This window comes from Sander vitreus, chromosome 6 (genome assembly GCF_031162955.1).
Source record: "Sander vitreus isolate 19-12246 chromosome 6, sanVit1, whole genome shotgun sequence".
Lineage (NCBI taxonomy): Eukaryota > Metazoa > Chordata > Actinopteri > Perciformes > Percidae > Sander > Sander vitreus.
In genome coordinates this window covers 12,172,013-12,191,061 of record NC_135860.1, presented here as the reverse complement: position 1 = coordinate 12,191,061, position 19,049 = coordinate 12,172,013, and the positions used below count along the sequence as shown (strand labels likewise).

General features: G+C 43.0%; 2 protein-coding genes across 3 annotated transcripts; both read right to left on the bottom strand.

Annotated features, from left to right (window-relative positions):
* Positions 1 to 2,886: 2,886 nt before the first annotated feature.
* pianp (PILR alpha associated neural protein) lies at positions 2,887 to 9,688 on the bottom strand. The gene is made up of 6 exons (XM_078251828.1): positions 8,647 to 9,688; positions 8,040 to 8,446; positions 7,572 to 7,650; positions 3,785 to 3,931; positions 3,087 to 3,179; positions 2,887 to 2,908 (listed from the first exon to the last, which is right to left on the bottom strand). The coding sequence occupies exons 1-6, from the start codon at positions 8,655 to 8,657 to the stop codon at positions 2,887 to 2,889; spliced, it is 759 nt and encodes a 252-aa protein (XP_078107954.1). The 5' UTR covers positions 8,658 to 9,688.
* Positions 9,689 to 9,793: 105 nt separating this feature from the next.
* On the bottom strand, positions 9,794 to 17,607 carry LOC144519448 (uncharacterized). 2 transcript variants are annotated; one of them, XM_078252578.1, is made up of 13 exons: positions 17,302 to 17,606; positions 15,095 to 15,213; positions 14,430 to 14,671; positions 13,982 to 14,105; positions 13,591 to 13,712; positions 12,934 to 13,020; positions 12,614 to 12,703; positions 12,223 to 12,311; positions 11,260 to 11,482; positions 10,902 to 11,024; positions 10,587 to 10,752; positions 10,288 to 10,376; positions 9,794 to 10,133 (listed from the first exon to the last, which is right to left on the bottom strand). In XM_078252578.1, the coding sequence occupies exons 1-13, from the start codon at positions 17,389 to 17,391 to the stop codon at positions 10,045 to 10,047; spliced, it is 1,653 nt and encodes a 550-aa protein (XP_078108704.1). In that variant the 5' UTR covers positions 17,392 to 17,606; the 3' UTR covers positions 9,794 to 10,044. The 2 variants fall into 2 exon arrangements, with proteins under 2 accessions (XP_078108704.1, XP_078108705.1); XM_078252579.1 differs by lacking the exon at positions 12,934 to 13,020 and having other exon boundaries at positions 17,302 to 17,607.
* Positions 17,608 to 19,049: the final 1,442 nt, after the last annotated feature.

Below are 19,049 nucleotides of genomic sequence, written 5' to 3'. Positions count from 1 at the left end.
CTGTCTTATTAATGTCACTGTCACTTCTTTTATTAAATGCACTTCAAAGTGCATCTCTGGAGGGTGCACAGCTAAATGTTAACTCGCAGAAGGGGGCTACACGTTAGGAGGTCAAGTCATTAATTAGGGCATGTCCCTAAAGAGACTAATGTATTATAGAGCTGAGGCTTCCCCTGTGCGCAACCAGCATGGCTACCCACATCCACACTCACACCAAGCGCATTCATATTTCATATGCGTATGTTTTGCCCAGAGCTTCTATTTCAATGTCAAAATTGCCTGTTGAAATTGCCTGCCACCCTCCCTCATACCTCCATCACGCAGTCAAAATTGCCTTCATCATGCCCGCCCTGTCCGTCTTTCACTCTTTTGATTCTGTTTTCCCTAAATTCTCCGCTTTTCATCCTGCATGACATTATTGGTTGCAATTATCTGACCAACAGTCGGAGCGTAACATACAGCGAAATTAGGATCCTGGTTCATTTAACCCTGCATATCTTTCTACCACCAACATCCTCCACCTCTGTAAATAGTGGTGTTAATTTCAGTCAGTGTGATTGAGCTTCATTGGTTCACAGTTTTTTTTTACCAGACTGGAGCTGTGATTTCCAACAGCTGTTCACCTCTCTAAGTGTTTGTCAGTGAAAGAGGGTTCACTGGCCCCCGTGTAATCTGGAGAGAAAGTGGCAGGTGATTTTTGTGTGTGTGTTGTTTATTATAGGTGTGAGCATGTAAGCAATGACTCTGCATTTGTGAGTTCACTCCTAACTTCTGCATTAGTGTTTGTTGTTTGCCCAACGCAGTTACAGATTGCTGCAGCGTCTCCTCGTATGTATCTCATAACTAGACGCAGTCATTAAAACTTCAGAGTGGAACAAAGCCAATCAATTAGTTTGATTGATTAGTAAAATGCCCGGGGGAGATGGAAAGAGTACACGAGTGGCACTTGTCCTCTGGCGCCCGCCTTGATTTTATTGACATTTTTTTGAAAAACTACACACAGAGGAAATTTTTGCTTAGCACCCTGTTAATCTTTCTGAAGCGAGAGGAATCCATATGAGGTGAGGAGATAAAGGAAAAGCTTCAGACACAAGCAGCCACCTTATTTTTCGCCCCCTTTTCAGCTGCTCCTCACTGGTAAAACATGATTGGCACATGCAGGACTTTTTAATGCCAAGCCCATGGTTCAAAATCAATGCAAGCCGGTGGACTAAATGTTCACGTCAAGGAGAAAAAGATTAGGATACAGCAGTAGCTATAAAAATGCACAGTAAAAGCTTGCACAGTGTAAGCTTTGTCCTTCCCATAAAGCATTGCAGATCGCACAGCTCCCAGGGGAATTCATTCAACATGCACAGAAATAAACAGATCGACGCAAAGCTAAAACGCCAGTGTTGAGTCTTTATTGAACTTCCATGGTACAGAAAGACCACATTTCTACAGGAATGCTACTAAAAATCACAAGACTGGATATCTGGAGGATAGCACGAGCCACGCATGATGCCACCAGCACTATGTCTGTCTGTAGTGTAAATGTGTGTGTGTGTGTGTGTGGGGGGGGTTCATTTCTCAAAGCTGCTTAGAAAAGTTGCCAAACACAAACTGACGTTTGGCTCTGAAAGATTCCATAAGACATCACTCACTGATAGATAAAATAGACATTTATAAATAATAGATTTGAAGCTACTCTCACAGGTTTTCTTACTGTACACATGCAGATTCATTGGAGAGACAGAAATGATGCTCCTTGATGTCCTACTTTCCTTTAGTGCTCCCAAGACAGTTGATATACAGTGACTTGAAACATGATATGATGAAAATGATGGCGTTTTGTTTTCCGGGACTGGGATACTTGGCTGTCAGGTAAAAACTTGTCGTGGTATCATCAGTCGCGTACAGTTCAGAAATGCTCATTTCCATGATGACATAAATCTAACTTTGTTGTTCACCATCCAAAACCTTTGGGAATCATTGATTTCAACAGGAATACCTCTTCTATCCATTCCCGCTCTGAATATTTTATCTCCACCACTGGAAATACTCTATGCTTAACACACCTCTAACACAGTCCAGCAGGAACAGAGGGTGCTCACAAAGACTCGACAAAGAGGTGAACGTCAGCCAGATAATTAAGAAAACAAATCATGAGGAAAAACTGAAACAAAACTACACTCCTCTACACACCGCAGAGGAAAAAGCCACACTATTTGCATTTCCGGCGCCCAAAGCAGGGAATAAACAGCAGTTTTTGGAGCATGACATGTTAAACACATTGCCTGTTGGCTACAGCTGTGCCAAACAGCTTTGTGAAATAACCCGTTCAGTGTTTGGAGATGCTGAGAATGCCTTTTAACCATTTACAAACTAGATACAAGCCTGCTAAATTGAACTGAATTTGAGTGTCATGTAATGAAAGAACCGTCTGCTAGATTAGAATGAAAACTGAACAGCTTCATGTGTGCAGCTGAATCACTGGAAACAGCTGTGGAAGCACAGGTAGGGCATTTCAGGGGTAATGGGATGTTGCAGATCTGTTAAACTGCTTGTTTGTGAATTAGTCATGGCGGGTCGGAGCGCAGAGCAGTTGGTTGGCTTGGCAGAGCTCGGGGCCATAAAGGGGATGGAAAACAGGGAGCAGGAACCGCATAAAAGAAATGTATACCAAGCACAGAGGAAGAAAGGAAGGAGGGAGCAGCAGGGAGATGTGTTTGGGTTTTTTAGACCTCAGGGAAGCCGAGGAGTTTTGTTATGGTTGGATACCTGGGACCCCTGGATTCGCTTCAGTTTCAGAGAAAATAAAACGGCGCTGCAGGCACAGCCTCTGGTCGTGTTGATGTTCCTCCTCAGGCCCCGTAGAAATGTTTACCATATGGAAAAATAGTTACCTCAGAGGTTCACGACTGGGATCCTGACACAGTAAGAGAAAACAGAGAAGAAGAGTGAGAGAGATAGAAAGAATAAGACAAAAAAAAATGAGGAGGAGGGGAGGGTTATGGGAAGCTTTGGGACTTCTGATGATGGGAGGAAAGACAGAAAGGGAGAGGTGAAGTGGAGCAGCGAGGCCTGAAGCTGGAAAAGGGGTGTACATGCAAACGGAAAGCTGCATCACAGGGGACTGAGAGGGCGGCGGGGAGAAGAGACGGAAGAGAAGGAGGTAGAAGTGGAAGGTGGAGGAAAAGCTGATGGGGGGGAGGAAGTGAGAGGGAGCACTGGAGTACAGCACTATAATTATCCTGATTGAGATTAACTTTAAATACCCTCGAATAAAAGCATAATTTCATGGACGGCGACTGGTCCCACTATGACTCATCTGTAGAGGGGGTTTAAAACACTGATACATCTTACAACACTCCAGGCCTGAATACTCCTCAGAGAATAGCACTACTGTTCATTTATACTCAATGTACATCCTTATAATGCAAAAGAGGTAATAAGGCTTCTTCACACACTCACACACAAAAAAAAAAAAACTTCGGTAACACTTTACTTGAAGGTATCTACATAAGAGTGACATAACACAGTCATGACACATGAACCCTAACTCTAACCCTAACCATAACTTGTCATGACAAAAACCGAATGACACTTACTAAAAGAAGCGTTATGTCATAAACGTTTATGACTTGTTTATAATGTTTATGACACGTTCATGACAGTGTCATGTCACTCTTATGTAGATACCTTCAAACAACTTCAATCCAGAGGTGCACACATGCAAAATCAGACTCATAGACTTAGAGACACACACTCAAGGCTTTGCAGAACTGGTGAGCCGACTCATTACCTCTCCCTGTCGGTGAAGGAGGCGGAGGTGCTGTGTAACGTCTGCCGGCTGTCCTCCGAAGCAAGGGAACGAGGGAGAGCGAGGGAGAGTGGGGGGGCCACGCCACGGGAAAGCGGGGGCGGATGCTGGGAACAGCTGTGATCGTAACTGGGAGAGAAGGATAGTGACACAGATAGATGGAGAGAGAGAGAGAGGAGAAAGGATGAAAGGAGGCAAGAAAATGAAAGGGATAGAGAGTGAAGAAGAGTGAGCAAAGGAGGGGTTGGTGGAGTCGGGAGTCAGACAAGAGGAATAAAGAAAGATGCAGACAGAGGGATGGGAAAAGATGGGAATTAAGGAAAAAAAGAGACAAGAGAAGAAGAGGGACAGGAATAGAAACAGAGATCAAAGGACTCAAAGAAAGTTTGAGTTTGAGAGAGACAGATAACAGTAAAAGAAGGTGAGAGAGGAAGAACCAGTGCAGGAAATGATAGAGAGGGGTGAAATTAAGGGAGATAGACAAGACACAGATAAGGAGAAACAGCAGAGTAAAGAGAAAAGACAGAGGGGGGAGATACAGAGAAACAAAGTCAGAGAGCATCAAGAACAGCCGAGCCATTTAGCATCAGCGAACACATTACTCTGCCACTGTGAGAGAGAATTAGTGCACTCATCGGACTCATTAAAATGCTGTCAGGGGAAAGAGGGAGGCAGAGCGAGAAATGGGTGAAGGAGACAGGCACTGTGGGACGGGGGAAGGAGGGAGTCAGAGGGGTGAGGTGCGAAGGATGCAACAAGGCAAAGAAATGGACAGAGGGGTGACGCATCACGGAGGTGGCGTGCCATTGTTTTCGTAAGGAGGGTGAAGACACAGTCGAGAGTCACAGGTTCAGGCTCTTAGAGGCAAAAAAATCAGCCATAAAAGCCATCCTGCACCCTCATCTTCCTTCAGTAACACCTGTCCTCTTCTGGCTGACTTTTCTCTCTCTCTCCACATTCACACACAAACATCGTCACGCTTGATAACATTAGCCACACTAACGATTTTAGGGCTGGGAAAATCACAGAGCACATATGCCGCTCTTCTATAATCATAATGAACTGGACGGTGGCCAATTTCCACTATAGGCTATCATTTCAGTCCATCTGTATACCCCCCTCCCGCTCATAGCACGGCACTCTCTCCATCTAACACATGGCGTTATTTACACATTTATGACACTGAAACACGAGCCAGTCTATAGAGATGGGCTGCTGCCATATCTTCAGCCTTGAATCCCCGCTATTTTCATTTTTGTAAGGCCACTTTGGATCCACCAGCAGTGTGGGTTTTCCTCCCTGGCGGGGACCGGTGGAGTAAGTTATCGGAACAACAACGAAGGCCAGTCTCAGCAACAGAGAGAAAAGAGGGTTTTATCGTGTATCCGCTCAAGCTGGAGGATTATCTGTGGATCAGCAGTCGGACTGGCGGTGCTGGGAGAGATAGGAGACTGGTGAGGGAGATAAGAGGAGTACCAGCTGTGCAAAGACAGGCAGTATTAGAGCAATGCAATGATGATAACTGGAAGTAAGCGAAGAACCTGAAGGAAGAAGGGGAACATAGGTATTCAGAGAAAGAAAAAGAAAAAAACCTGGGGGGGTGAATGGAAAAGAGGCCCAAGTAAGAGGAGGAAGGGAGGGTTGGAGAGAGAGTGAGGGGAGATAATGTAAGAGTGTGGGAGCAAAACTGAGATTAAGAGAGAGTATGAAAAATAGATATGAAGGAGAATAAATTATACAGATCCAGGCTATGAAATCAAAAGTTATGATATAATAGAAATGTGGGTAAGATGAGCAGATAAGATAATTAGAGTAAGGAGGAGGAGAGTAAAAGTATAAATGTGTGAGATGCAGAAAGAGAAGGAAAGAGGGGTCCCAGCGGTCAAATAAACTAGGCGTTATTGGTTTGATCAGCAAAGCGTGGAAATGCTCCAATACATCACATAGATGACTCCTCATTTCCAGCTAATGGCCATGTGTGCAGCAAGCACTTCCTACGAGGCCTGAAAACATAACGTATCACATACAGAACCCCCACCTTGTGTTAACATGCACTAAGAGGTTTAATGGCCGGTGGGCTGTTAAAGCACATTGACATCAGTGAAGCCATGTTATTGCTCAAGCCTGTAAAGCAACAGATCTGTTTTTGCTTCCAGTTCCATCCTATTGGTTATAGTCAATGTTTAATTATTGCAACTTTAATGGCATTAAATGACACATCTGTGCCAACTGTGACTTTCAGGAGCATTAAGCAAGTGTTGTTAATAAAGTCATTAGAATTGAATTACTCAGCTCTCACTTTAGGAAGGAATACATAGGAGGGATAGACCGATTATCGGCTCTGGCTGATTATCGGGCCGTTTTTTTGGCAGTTTGCAGATGATCTGTATCGGCGTTTTATTTGCCTGATAACCAATAAAGTTAATTAATTAAAAAGTACGCTACTTTGGCTCCACTACAGCTCTGTGTCTGTCCCTCTGCTTGGGTTCCACTCACTACTGAGTCTAACTTAATGTCCCACAACACTATCTGACTATCTTTTACTGTGTATTATGTTGAAAGTTCCTAATTTATTTAATAATTGCTTTAGCATTTACTGTAAACAAAGTTTCCAAAATCTTAATTTTGACTTTTTTTGCTTTCTTGCCTTTTGATTTAGATTTTCACTGTAAATGCACATTGGTTCCAAATATCGGTTATCGATTTCATTAACTAATAATAATTGGTATCGGCCTTAAAAAAAACAGTATCGGTCAATCCCTAATACATAGAGACATTACGTAATCATGGACAACAGGCACACAGACATGACAGACGGACCAACATCGAATGCAAACACATCTGCAACTATCAGGGTGTCATCTTCATAAATCCCTTCACATCTAGTACAATCCACCAATTTTCATCTTGAGCCATCAGTGGGTAGAAAAAGGGGAAGTCTCTAGTTTTCAGTACAAAATAGCAAATTCTTGACTCTTTCAGTCCCATTCTTCAAAGCACAGTATACTCCAATCTCTTAACGCAGCAAAGCCCTAGCTAATAAAGATATGTCTGTGACTTCCTCTTCAGTGTTTGGATATGCCTACGGATTATAACCAAGTCAACAAAAGGGTGATTAGTCCCTCTAAGATTGCTAAGATTACTAAAGAAGCACAATTATCCAGCAAATGACGCGATAAAAAGACAATTAGACTGAAGTGTGAACAAAGAATCCCAATGCTGTGTACCAGGGATAGTTTTCTTGTGCTTTCCTATCTTGTTAATCATCTCATGCATCTCAGGTTGTAAACTTCTGTTCTAAGTAAATCTACAACTCAGTACTTCAGTACATCCCTGCTTTAACTGAGGCACGTTATTGTAGGAATCAACTTCCTCGGAGCAAATGTAATCCAGGGGGTCTACACAATGCGTTCAGACAAAGCACCTCATTCGACCTCAAACTCTCAGTCTTAAAGAGCCCAATTTAGAAATCAAAATGCTGTCATATTAACGGAGGCATCTTGTATTGAAGCTCAAACTGGTCTGCACCTGGCTGTGTGTGTTCTTAAAATGATAAATAATAATAATAATGATAAATTATCCACAACCTTTAGCATAAAAAAACCTTTGAATCAGGAGAACCAGTACTGCCCTCCTGCTGTGGGATAGGTGTTCAGCTCATACAGGGAAAGTTTGCTAATCCTTGCTCTTATTCAGCAATGCCCACTTCACATTTATGTGGCCATACACACGCACAAAATATTTTAAAGGAGAGAGTTTAGGTTCCTACCAGAGTTTGGCTGTAATAACGACTGCCGTCAGGATGAGCAGCGAGGAGATGGTCACTGTGACGTAGAACTGAGGGTCCACTGTAACAAACACATACACACACTCGTTCCATTACTTATCTCAGACCATGACCATGTATAATTTGTATCCAGAACAAAAGAAGAAATCAATGAAGCCAACTGAAACATGAAATTGGATGTGCGAGAAGCTGGCCTCCAACTATAACACTAATCCGATGACGTCTTCTTTGTATCTTGCATTTTGACAGCGGCCAATTCCTCACTGTGAGTGATGAGAACTTTATTAGGCATTCCCCGCCACAGACACAGCCGTCTGCACACAACAGCCTTCACCCTGGTGACAGCTAATTCCCTGGAGGACTTGTGGTATGTGTGTGTGTGTTCACATGGACTGCGTCTCGGGGCCACCTTTATTTAGAAATCCTTTATGTGCATCTCCTGAAGCCCACCTTCCTCAGGCTCTGTCTCCTCCGCCTCCGTGCCTCCATCCTCGACTCCCTCCTGGTCCTTAGACTCCAGCGGCACGTCCTCTTGGGGCTGCATGCTTGCAGGCCAGTCTGACTTGGCGGTGCTGGCCTCCTGCTGGTTACCATGCTGGTGCAGGGGGTCAGTTTCCTGGCTGGAAAGGAAGTGGTAGGTCTCATCCTCCAGAGGCTGTGTGGGACCCCAGACCACCGCCCACAGAGGGGTGGGTGTGACCTGGGCTGTAACGGACAGCTGGACAGACAGGGCGTCCACCTGCTCCTCACCCTCACTGTCGTCACGGTTACAGGTGGAAAGCTGTGTCACCAGAGCAACCAGGAGAAGGCAGACAAGGCAGCGGAGGGCAGTCAGTCGTGCGACAGGAGAGATGGAGCTGGAAGAGAAGTGGAGGAGAAAGAATGAGAGGTGGTGGAGTGACAGAGAAGTTATCTGAGAAAATGTATTGTCCCCAAGCGTCCTGCACGACCTCATCAGCTCAGAAATTGAATCTTACACCAGCCATCACTCAAAATGACATTTAATGCATCTGTACCCTATACATCCCTCCTTCACCTTCGTTAGTATCCACCTTACCATCTCTCCATCGCTTCGCTCTGTTCACTGAGACTCCGCTCCTCCGATCATCTCTCTCTGTAAGATAGGACAGAGGGGCAAGAGAGGGATAGAGAGGGAGAGAAAGGGGGAGGGTCCAGCTTTTTGCTTCTTTTATGTTGCCGGATAAAACCATGTTAACTAGACACCAGGAAGAGTATTGGCAGAAAACAGAAACTGTCATCTTTATAAAAAAAAAAAAAAAAATTTAAAAACATACACACACAGACTCCCCTGGGCTTTTAAATTTAACGCTCAATTATGAGCCACGTTTATACAGTATCCACATCTGCATTCAAAAACACCCAGAAGTACATACTCATTGTCTGTTCTGCTCTCTCACACACATTTACAGTGCACACACCTGAGCACAGCACATTAATCATCATTAGAAGCATCATGCATTGAGCCAATACTCTATATGGCACTTTGAGCAAAGAGAGGTAACTTCCTTTCCACAACTGCTGCCTAAATGCCACAGAAATGTCACTTAGAGACACACGAGCACACCGGGAGACAGACACACACACACAGAGACACACACACACACACACACACACACACACACACACACCCCCCGACACATATCAGTTATCATGCCTACCTCTGGCAGTGGAGAGAGGGAATGAGAGAGAAAGGGGGAGATACAGAGAGCAAGTGAGAAAAAAAAGCATTGGTTGCCTTAGCGACTGAGACATGTAGACTCTGCTAGAGTAAGAGAGGGGAGAGAGAGCGATGTAGGGAGGGCAGGAGACTGTAGGAAAGAGATTTAAATGCTAATTATGTTTGTTGTTTTTTTTTAAAACTGGTTCAATTAAATGGAGGCAAAGGAAAAGAAATGAATTTGACGAAGCAAACAGAAATGATACTGAGGATGACATTGGTAAGCTCATTTTAGAGGCAGGAGGTTAGAAATAACTCTTCAATTATATTTACAAAAACAGCCAAGGACACCCCAGAGACAGAAATACAGAAAGCAAGAGGAGGGAGGGAACAAGGGGAATAAAGAATAACATTTAATTTGCATTCATTTACACAGGTTGCGCCAGCAGAGCAGGGCGATGAACTGGTGTTTGAAGAAGAGGCAGGGTCAGATTAAAATAAAAAAAGAGACAACAAGAGATGCCAATTTGGAGGTAAGAGTCACAGGGTGACAGTTTTATTGTGTGTGGAAATATTTACATGTAAAACAATCTGCCTATCACTCACATATACACACGCACTCCCTGTCTTCATCCATACGCTCCCCCCGCCGACACTGACACTCAGTCTGTCACACTTCACTCCCCTGCACCTTCCTTCACTGTCACTACGCTCCCTCTCTCTCATTTCCTCTTCATGGCTGCAGGCCGTGGTGTCCTCAGCCTGAGAAACCAGCACTCACTGGAGAATGCAGCGCAACCACGAGCCGGACCCTCCATCCTCTGCAATGTCTTTTCCTTCAGTGTTGTCATCATCATCCTCGTAATCTAAATTTGATAAGGAGGTCATGAGGATTCGTCACGACATGCATCATCTAAAATTAACATGATAGTGAAGTCTGCAATTCAATGGTTACTCATTGAGCACGCCAGTCAGTAAATGAAGACATGAAAACGTGTGAAATGCAGTGTGTGTCTGTACCATCAGTCTCATCGTCATCTTCTGTGTCCCCCTCTGATTCCAGCGAACAGGACTCCAACCGACTGTCTCGCTTCACTGTGACATCACCCCTTGAACATTCACACCCACATTAATTAAACACCTAATATCAATAGTGTGTCAAAACCAGTTATATTCATTAGCACCTTATAAATCCCAGTAAAGCTTTAGAATTAGCAGTGCAGTTAGCCTTGGAAAAATATGCAAATAAGAAATTTCGTTGAGCAGTTCAGACTAAAATCTTTTTTAATCGGAGTAGTGTTGACATGTATTGAGCCTACCTCTGCTTCCCAGAACTGGGGAGCTGCTCCCATACGATGAGGTCGTGACCTCCAGTGACCCACCGGTGGTCTCCGCTTCCTGTGGCCCACGCTGTAAAGCAGAGGATTCTGGGAGCATCGGGCCAGGAGAGAGAGGCCAGGTACTGACACTGAGGCAGAGAGAATACTAGAGGGAGGAGAGGGAGATAAAGGGAATGGAGGTCAACAGAGGAAAACAAAGTGCTTTCGATTTTATCTTAAGTCCTTATTGTGCCTTCACTCTCTCATAGTGGAGCGAGTTACTTCTGGTTGCACATGGTTTACTCTGCGACTCACAATTTAGCGAGCTCTCTCCATTCGCCAGATCATAGCAGGAGCCAATTAGGAGGCCTGCTGTCTGGTGAACACAATCTGTTACCCCGGTGATGCTGTTGTGATTGGTCAGTCTGGACATGGTTCCTGTGATAATTGGACAGATGTTAGGTGGAAAGATTATGCAAATGTTCCTTCATCTACCTTGCTTTTTCAATCATCCTGAAAGAACGAAAGAAAGAAAGAAAGAAAGAAAGAAAGAAAGAAAGAAAGAAAGACAGTGAGACAGACAAATAGATAGAAAGACAGACACAGACAGACACAGACACAGACACACACACACACACACACACACACACACACACATTATTCCAGGGCTTACCGGTCCTCCAGTGCAGGATCTTGAGCCAGGCTCGACCATAAGACAGGAACACTCTGTCTCCCCTTGGGCTGAGGGTCAGACGCCCGCCCGACCCCCCTCCACAGCCCGTCACCTGTTTGCCCCAGTGGTGCAGCAGCCACAGGGGGTCTCGATCTGAACACCGGTTCTCCCACACAGACACCCCTCCCTCTGCCGAGCCGCTGAACACCAGCGGACCCTGAGACTGTGGAGGGCACAGGAGACACGGTTGTCATGGTGATCTGAGTCTTTACCCAGTGCGTGTGTGTGTGTGCGTGTGTGCGTGTGTGTGTGTGTGTGTGTGTGTGTGTGTGTGTGTGAGTGTAAGAGAGAGATAGATACACAGATAAAGGGAAAGAGTGTGTATGTATGTTTGTGTAAATGGAAAAGAAATGTGTGTGAACAGTTTCAAAATGTACGTTTCTGAGCCGCTGTTGGTTTTAAATGGATTGTGTGCTTTGCATGATAAACAACAAAGAGGATGACAATGATGTGCTACGCTTTAATGCTTTAGGCATATTTTGATGATTGCAAATTGAAACAAAAATGTGCATATGTAGCTCTGAATTTCAATATTCATAAAAAGCCTTTTTGCTCCAAATTTGTACAGTATGCTTTCTAAAAATGGGGAGCTAAATGACTTACATCTCAATAGATATCTTTGATATGTTTGAAAGCAATAAACAAGGAAAGCTTCTGTGAGGATAAGAGCGAAAAATAAAGCTGTTTGATTTCCTGAGGAGGGGCTTTTTCACAAATTAATAATCAAGAGTTCTAAAACTACTTTAGACAGCTTCTACAGAGAGAGAAACATTGGCGTGTTTTTTTGTATCAGCCTTTAAAAATAGGCTGAACGTGAAAACAACTTGAGCATCTTCAGTGTGAACATAACATGCTAAAAAGCGAGAGAGCACATCACGGAACGTAGGTGAGTGACCCACCCACCTGGATGGAGGTGACTGCTTCCTGGTGAGCATTGATTGACTGGCAGTTTTCGAAAGTTTGCCAGCTCCAGGCTTGAACTTTCCCCCCGTCTGAGGGGTGACAGAGGGTGAGGTTAACATGTGCTGACAGGCGGCTGGCAGTCATTATTGTTGGTCACGGTCGACCCACCTGAGCCTGACTGCATAATCTGTGCACTACCATTTCTCTGATTCAGCCCAATAGTCCTGCGCTACACTCACTAACTCGCTGGCAGATGACGCCTACATATTAGCAAAGATGTACAGAAATAGATGTAAGATACAAATATGACATAATGCCACTATGTCAAACTCCAACTATTGTGTTCACTTCACTGTGTCACTAGCTCTTATTTTTCCACACAAAAACACACCTGAACCAGTGATGAAGTAGCCCTCTTCCTCTGGCAAAAAGCAGAGTGCAGTCACAGCGTTGAACGTGTAGATAGACTTAACACACTGCCCTGGAGGTAACAGGAAAATACTAATTTAATTGACAGGACACAGACCACCAGTCACACAGGCATACATTGATTACGATGTACACACACAGAGACACGTTTCCCAGACGACAGAGGCCCTGAGGCTCTGTCTACCTTAATATAGTGTGTATATATATATGTATATATATATACTGTATGTGTGTGTGTGTGTGTGTGTGTGTGTGTGTGTGTGTTTGTGTGGTTAAGCGTACCAATGCTCAAGGCCCAGATCTTCACATAGCAGTCTGCCGAGCCACTCAAAATAAACCTCTCCTTGTCGGACAAAGACAGGGACCGGGCTGGCGAGAGGGCAAACACAGACAGAAGAGCGGGAGGGGACAGGAGAGGAGGAGGAGGAGGAGGAGGAGGAGGAGGAGGAGGAGGAGGAGGAAGGAATGGGGATCAGAAAAAGAGAGAGAGAAGAGGACAAAGAAATTAAGCTGAGAGGAAGCTGTAAATAAGTGATGATGTACAAAAAGGGGACAGATTGCAAGAAAGAGGCAAAGAGAGAATAGGCATGATTTAAAAAAAAAGAAACTAATAATTAGTCTATGAACACTGTGTGACTATTAGTTTGACTGAGCTGCGTAATCTATGTGCTGCACTTCTCGATTTGGTATTTTTGCTGGGGAAGCAGGTGGGGAGGGAGCGTAGGAGGCGAGCCAGAGAGGGAGTTGGAGTTCAAGTGATGGAAGGCTGCCTGCTACAGACAGACAGAGAACTCTCTAAAGTGTCTACTGAGGTTATCTCTCGCTGGGGTTGATCTGATGAACTGCTCCTATAATTACCAGACAGCAGGACACAGGCATTACTCAGCTGTAGTATGTAAGGATGTGGATGTGTGTGTGTGCAACCGTGTGTGTCCTCACCCAGCCTCCTGCAGTACTCAGGGGGAGGCGCAGACAGACAGGTGACTCCACCAGCGTGACCCCCCAGGTTCTTGTGCTCCGTTGCTGTGGGAACGTGCCACACCTTCACCGTCGTATCTCGGCTTAGAAGAGAAAGATGGATGGAGCGAGAAAGCGAGGATGTAGAAGGGTAGAAAGTGAGTTAGAGAGTGAGAGAAGGTGAAAACAAGCAAAGTTAAAAGGCGTTCGACATAAATCGCAAGAGATTTGCACCGAGCCATCTCGGCAGGGGAAAGAAAAACAAATATGTCAGACAGCGAGGGAGAGAGCGGGAGCATATTAAGTGATAAATTAGGTGAAATGTTCACTTTGCACATCCATTATGCAAATAGGATCTTCTTTCCTGCTTTACCTTCCAGAAACCACCAGGTTGTCAACAGCAACCACACAGGTGACGATGTCATTGTGACCCTCCAACAGCCGCAAGCGAAACTTTGCTTTCTCCCAAGACGATTTGAGGGATGCAAATTCAGCCTCTGTAAAGAAAATGATTTGTCCAATTAGCAATGTTGACTCATCAGCACCCCAGCTTGTTAATCTACACACTTCTTCAATATGGATTAGTCTGCCACCACAAAACATGGGGCTTATTTAGCTCTAAGGATGCAAAACGTGGGTCCTGTCTTCAGGGAAGCAAATGCAGCCTCTTGGTTTACTGGCAGCCACATGAGCTTGTTGGAACTCCCTGAGGCATACATGTATAATCTGATTTAAGATATTAACGACAAAATAAGGGCACTGCATTGTGCTTTCAACTGCCTGCGATAAACTGTAATAAGAATTTACTCAATTAATCAGACCTTCCTGTCGAAGTTGCTGATCTGTGTCAAAGTCAGAGCAGCCTCCTGACACGTCTCGGCAGTGATCGGACACCTTGGCCGGCTCTTTCCTTTCCTGCGGTCTGCCTATCCGTGCTCCCCCTCCTGTTTCCCTCTGCCTGGCAGCCAGCGCTGGCGTTGCTTGAGCTTTGGACTTCTCTTCTCCCTTAAGGATCTTGGAGGCTGGAGGCGTTTGTGATGGAATGGCCTCAGGGGCATCCTCCCTGTGCCAGTGCAGAAAAGCGAAAGCTGAATGAATAACCAAGATGCAAGCAGCACACAGCATCCTCTGTGACAGGGAGCATACCTGTAGAGCTTCTCCAAGTCCCACACAAACACAAACAGTACTTCTTAATGAGCTCCTAGTCTGTTTATTAGAAAATCAATTTGATTTTTTGTTGAATATCCACACACGTTGATTTCAATTATCTGCCCTGAGGGGCTTCAATAGGATGGATGACATCCCTGAATGATGTTTACATGACACATTATCAAAAGTGGAAAGCGTGACAGTATTTGACCTCCAGTGTGTTTAGACAGACATACAAAAAAGATCAAAGGCTTCAAAGTGAATGTTGTTGCTTTTGAAGAAATATGATTTTCTCCATCTGCCCCCTCTTTTTGGTACCTCTCCCTCACTTCCTTACACTTGTCTTTTCATCTTCTCCTTTTTTCCGTCTCCCACAATCCCCAGAGTTTGCTGCGGGCCAGAAAGCTGCAGCTGAAGCTCAGCCAATCTGGAACGCAGCTCCGCCTTCCTTGAGATCTGAGAGGGAAGAAGGCACGAGATTGGTTGTAAACCAAGCCAGTAAATCGACAAGTTGTTTATATGCACAACCAATATACTCCGCCTGTCTTGATTTATTAGACTGCAACTGGCAATGCGCACCGTACTCCTGTCTGATTGTGAGATATGAAAGATGCATGAATGAGTGAATCAGACCTGTCAACTTGTGACTGAAAGTGGCTGTTTCCTGTGTTAAAGGAGCACTCCACCAGTTTTACACATAAATGTCTACTTCTTTAATTGAGAAAACATTTATATGATATCTTTTGTGGCTCTGGTGGCGCTTTGTTGCATCTGAGACAATAACCCCTGATGATGTAAAAGCCTCTGCTTGGGCTTGGAGATGACAATTTCTTTTACAGAAAGTGGGGGCATGTTGTTTAAAAATATTTGGGCAATTGCAGGCAGGGAGGGTATAACAAGACAGAATTGTGTGATTGAACATTGTGGGCAATGTAGGATCCAATGTTTGACACTTATTGGAGACTACTGCTGAAGTCTGAATGTCTGTTTCTTCTATTTTGACCATAAAAAATAGATAACAAACTCATTTGATATTAAAAGCCCTGGATTTGGAAAAAATACTGAAGTTAAAGTATCAAAAGTACTGCCAAAGTACTCTTTGGCAGCAGCATAACCCTTGTTATTGATTAATTGATGCACATCTGTGTAAGCAGCATTTTAATTATGTAACTCGTCTGGTTTAATCTGGCCTAATTATAGTAGCTATATTCTACACTGTGCAGGGTAGTTTAATCTTGAACAATAAATCATATTTTAAAAGACGTATTGAATATGTTCTATGTAAAACTTCAGTTTGAAAAGCAACAAGTAACCTTATCTGTCAAATAAATGTATTGAGGTAAAAAGTAAAATATTTCCCACTATGAAGTAGCATGAAACGGAAATACGTAATACTGCAAACCTGTAATCTTGAAGATTTTCATTCAAATAAATGTCTGTTAAGTCACTATCTATTGCTAAAGGAGGTAATGCAATGGTGATTGAGCATATGGCTTACAGATTAAAGTATAATGATATTTATATGCAGTATTACGAACAATTCCATTTTTTACTCAAATGCAAATTCTAAATCAACCAGAACTGAAATCTTAACAATTGCCACTTTAAGTACTTAGGTAGTTACGTTCTACTATTTTTACACGTGATAAATAAATAATCCATTAACTTTTTCCCAAAATGTGTGTTACTTATATGAGATTATTCATTGTAAATACTGTGTAATATATATTTTTAAAGGGAATTTATTTTGTTATTTCTGTTTTACAATCATTTTCTGGTTAGCTCTTTCATCATACACTATAAGCTCACACAAGGAAATGCAACTTAATCATGGGTACCAGTAACCTTCACCATCACTACCGAATAATCTTCAGCTGCAGATGTGAGCGACAACACAATTTATTTTCCTGTTTCCAATTACGGGATAAGAGTAAGGGGGGGCAGTGCGGTACAGAAAAAACACTGTTGTAGGGCATGACCATAACTTACAGAATTCAGATTCTGCCCTTTAACATACCGAGGCTCTCCCAAAGTTCCTGATCATTATTTTTCTAATGCACTCTGCTCAACGTGAAACCTTCTGATCTCCAAAATTCCTAGGGCGAAAGCTGTCAAATTATTCATTTCCACCATTATCATTAATTCATGTTAATCACATATTTTCTTCTTTATGATATCCCAACTTTAAGATACCTTACTTCATAACTTTGTAGCATCACAGAACATCATTAAAACAATATTTGTACAACCATGTGAGCTTGGCTACTATGTGCCAAATATAATGTGTAATTTTTAATGGTGTATTTTAATGATGTATAAATAAGCAGCTCTACTCTACTGAATTTTTCAACCTCTGTCAGCTGGTGAAGATGGATGTGTTCTAATGTTTTTATTTTGACTGGATCTGTGTCTGTGTTTTAGTAAAGTCTGCAGTCATAACCTGTTGTTACACCTGAAGGGAATCTATTCAGGATTGGCAAAAGTCACACAGATTACACACACAGTTAACATTGGGACAAAAAGGCAGATGGAGTGTTTCTGTACCTTGAATCTCTCCTCTGGGGTAAGACTGATTTTTATTTCCAGATTTCCAATCTGTCTCAACTTCTTCTGAAGCTTCCTCACCTCCCCCATTAGAAGCTCTGGCCTTGTCGAAAGCGCCGCTGGTTAACTACACTTTAAACTGCCTAGCTGACTTAGCGTGTCAGAAAGTGTCAAAGACGCAACATTTGCCTTTTAATGAAAAGACTGGAGAGGTTTAAATAAATAAAGATGTATCAGAAGGCTCGGAAGTGGGTTGAAGAGACGTGTCGCCGGATGTTGATGACACAGTTGATGTGTATAACTGTCCTTACAGCGACACCATGTGGACGGATAACACATTGTATTTAAAAAAAAAAAAAAAAAAAAAAAAGGGTTAACAATAAATATAATTATACAGTACATTTACCGTTCTCGGGTTTTCATTTAAGCAGACGTGATTGTGTACGGTTTTATATGTTACATGCAGTTAATTCACAAAACAGTTACACAAAAGACTGACTAAAAGTCACTCGGTCAACCGGAGAACGAAGGACAGTAACACTGTGCTGCCTTCAAGTGCTATTCCATCAAGTCATATTTTTGTGTCTCCAAATCGAGATTAAGAATAAAAACTAAACTAAACTAAACTAAACTAAATCATAATGGCTGTTTTATTTTGGAGATTTAGCAGCAAGGTAACATAGGAGAGTCATAGGAAAGCTATTCGCACTTCGATATTTTGTTAGATAAAAAAGAATGTTTGACAAATAAGCATCACCAAGTGTTAGGCATACACACACTTGATTAGACAAGGAAAAATGTCATTCAGCATTTATAATAAACTTTTTATTTTTATATATTCATATATTTTTTTAACTGTCGAGAACACAGGCTCTAACCATCAAATTCCTGCACGGTTTAAACTAAAACTGAACTAAATGTGCAGAAAAGCAATATTCAATTTACTCGAATTGGACAAGCATAATCAACAAATTGTCACATTTGAGAAGCTAGAACAAGGCACAAAGATCAAGGCTATAAAGTATCAAAGTTTTGTAACTATAGGGGCTCCCTGATCCCTCAGATTCAAGGCTGGATAAACAATGGGGCAAGGCCTAAAGTGGTCTGGGACCGGTCAGCTGGGCCCCCTGGCGGGTAAATGCAGCCCTACTTAGACCCCTGGGTCAAGTGTAGGCTCCTTAGGTGTGAGGAGGACAAACATTTACAGAATACAGGTTGATATTTATTCATTTGAGACTGAATTAGGCAGACACAAATTAGTTTTAATTTCAGGGCACACATTATTAACCCCAGGGAAGTTTATAAGTCATTTGAGGGTATACATTACTAAAAGTTGGGTAAAGTGTATTACGCGCACAATTTAGTAATATGAAAGAATAATTTGTCATTTAAGAGAACAAAATATATTTGAAGGAACGATTAAAAGTTTCTCATGACCCGTCACTTACGGCACTCTATTACTTCCGAAAGCACATAAACGCAGCTTGCCACCACTCACAAATTAAACTCTATCAAAGTAAAGCCAAACAACCACGAACGGACGTGGTTAATATCTGTGTAGATTCCCAATTTAATCGCCGTTGTAAAGATACCAACTAGCTGATCGAGGATATGTTACTTTTCAGAACGTTTTTATTTAACTGTCCCTCAGTTACAGGAAGTGACATCAACACACACTCCTTTTGTCTGACGGCGTTATCCGGGGGAAGTGAAGATAGAGGCAGCTGCTTCACCGGAGGGAGAAAAAA

Bases quoted from the DNA above. Each gene is read 5' to 3' on its own strand.
- pianp (XM_078251828.1), bottom strand. The intron at 7,651-8,039 runs GTGGGCTTCAGG...TGTTTGTTACAG, and splicing joins GGAGACAGAGCCTGAGGAAG to TGGACCCTCAGTTCTACGTC. The intron at 3,180-3,784 runs GTAATGAGTCGG...CCCCCCCATCAG, and splicing joins TCCTTCACCGACAGGGAGAG to CTTTTCCTCCACCTTCCACT.
- LOC144519448 (XM_078252578.1), bottom strand. From the start codon at position 17,391: ATGGGGGAGGTGAGGAAGCTTCAGAAGAAGTTGAGACAGATTGGAAAT. The intron at 13,713-13,981 runs GTAAAGCAGGAA...TTCTCTTCTAAG, and splicing joins AACCTGGTGGTTTCTGGAAG to CCGAGATACGACGGTGAAGG. The intron at 11,483-12,222 runs GTGGGTGGGTCA...TGCCCTCCACAG, and splicing joins AAGCAGTCACCTCCATCCAG to TCTCAGGGTCCGCTGGTGTT.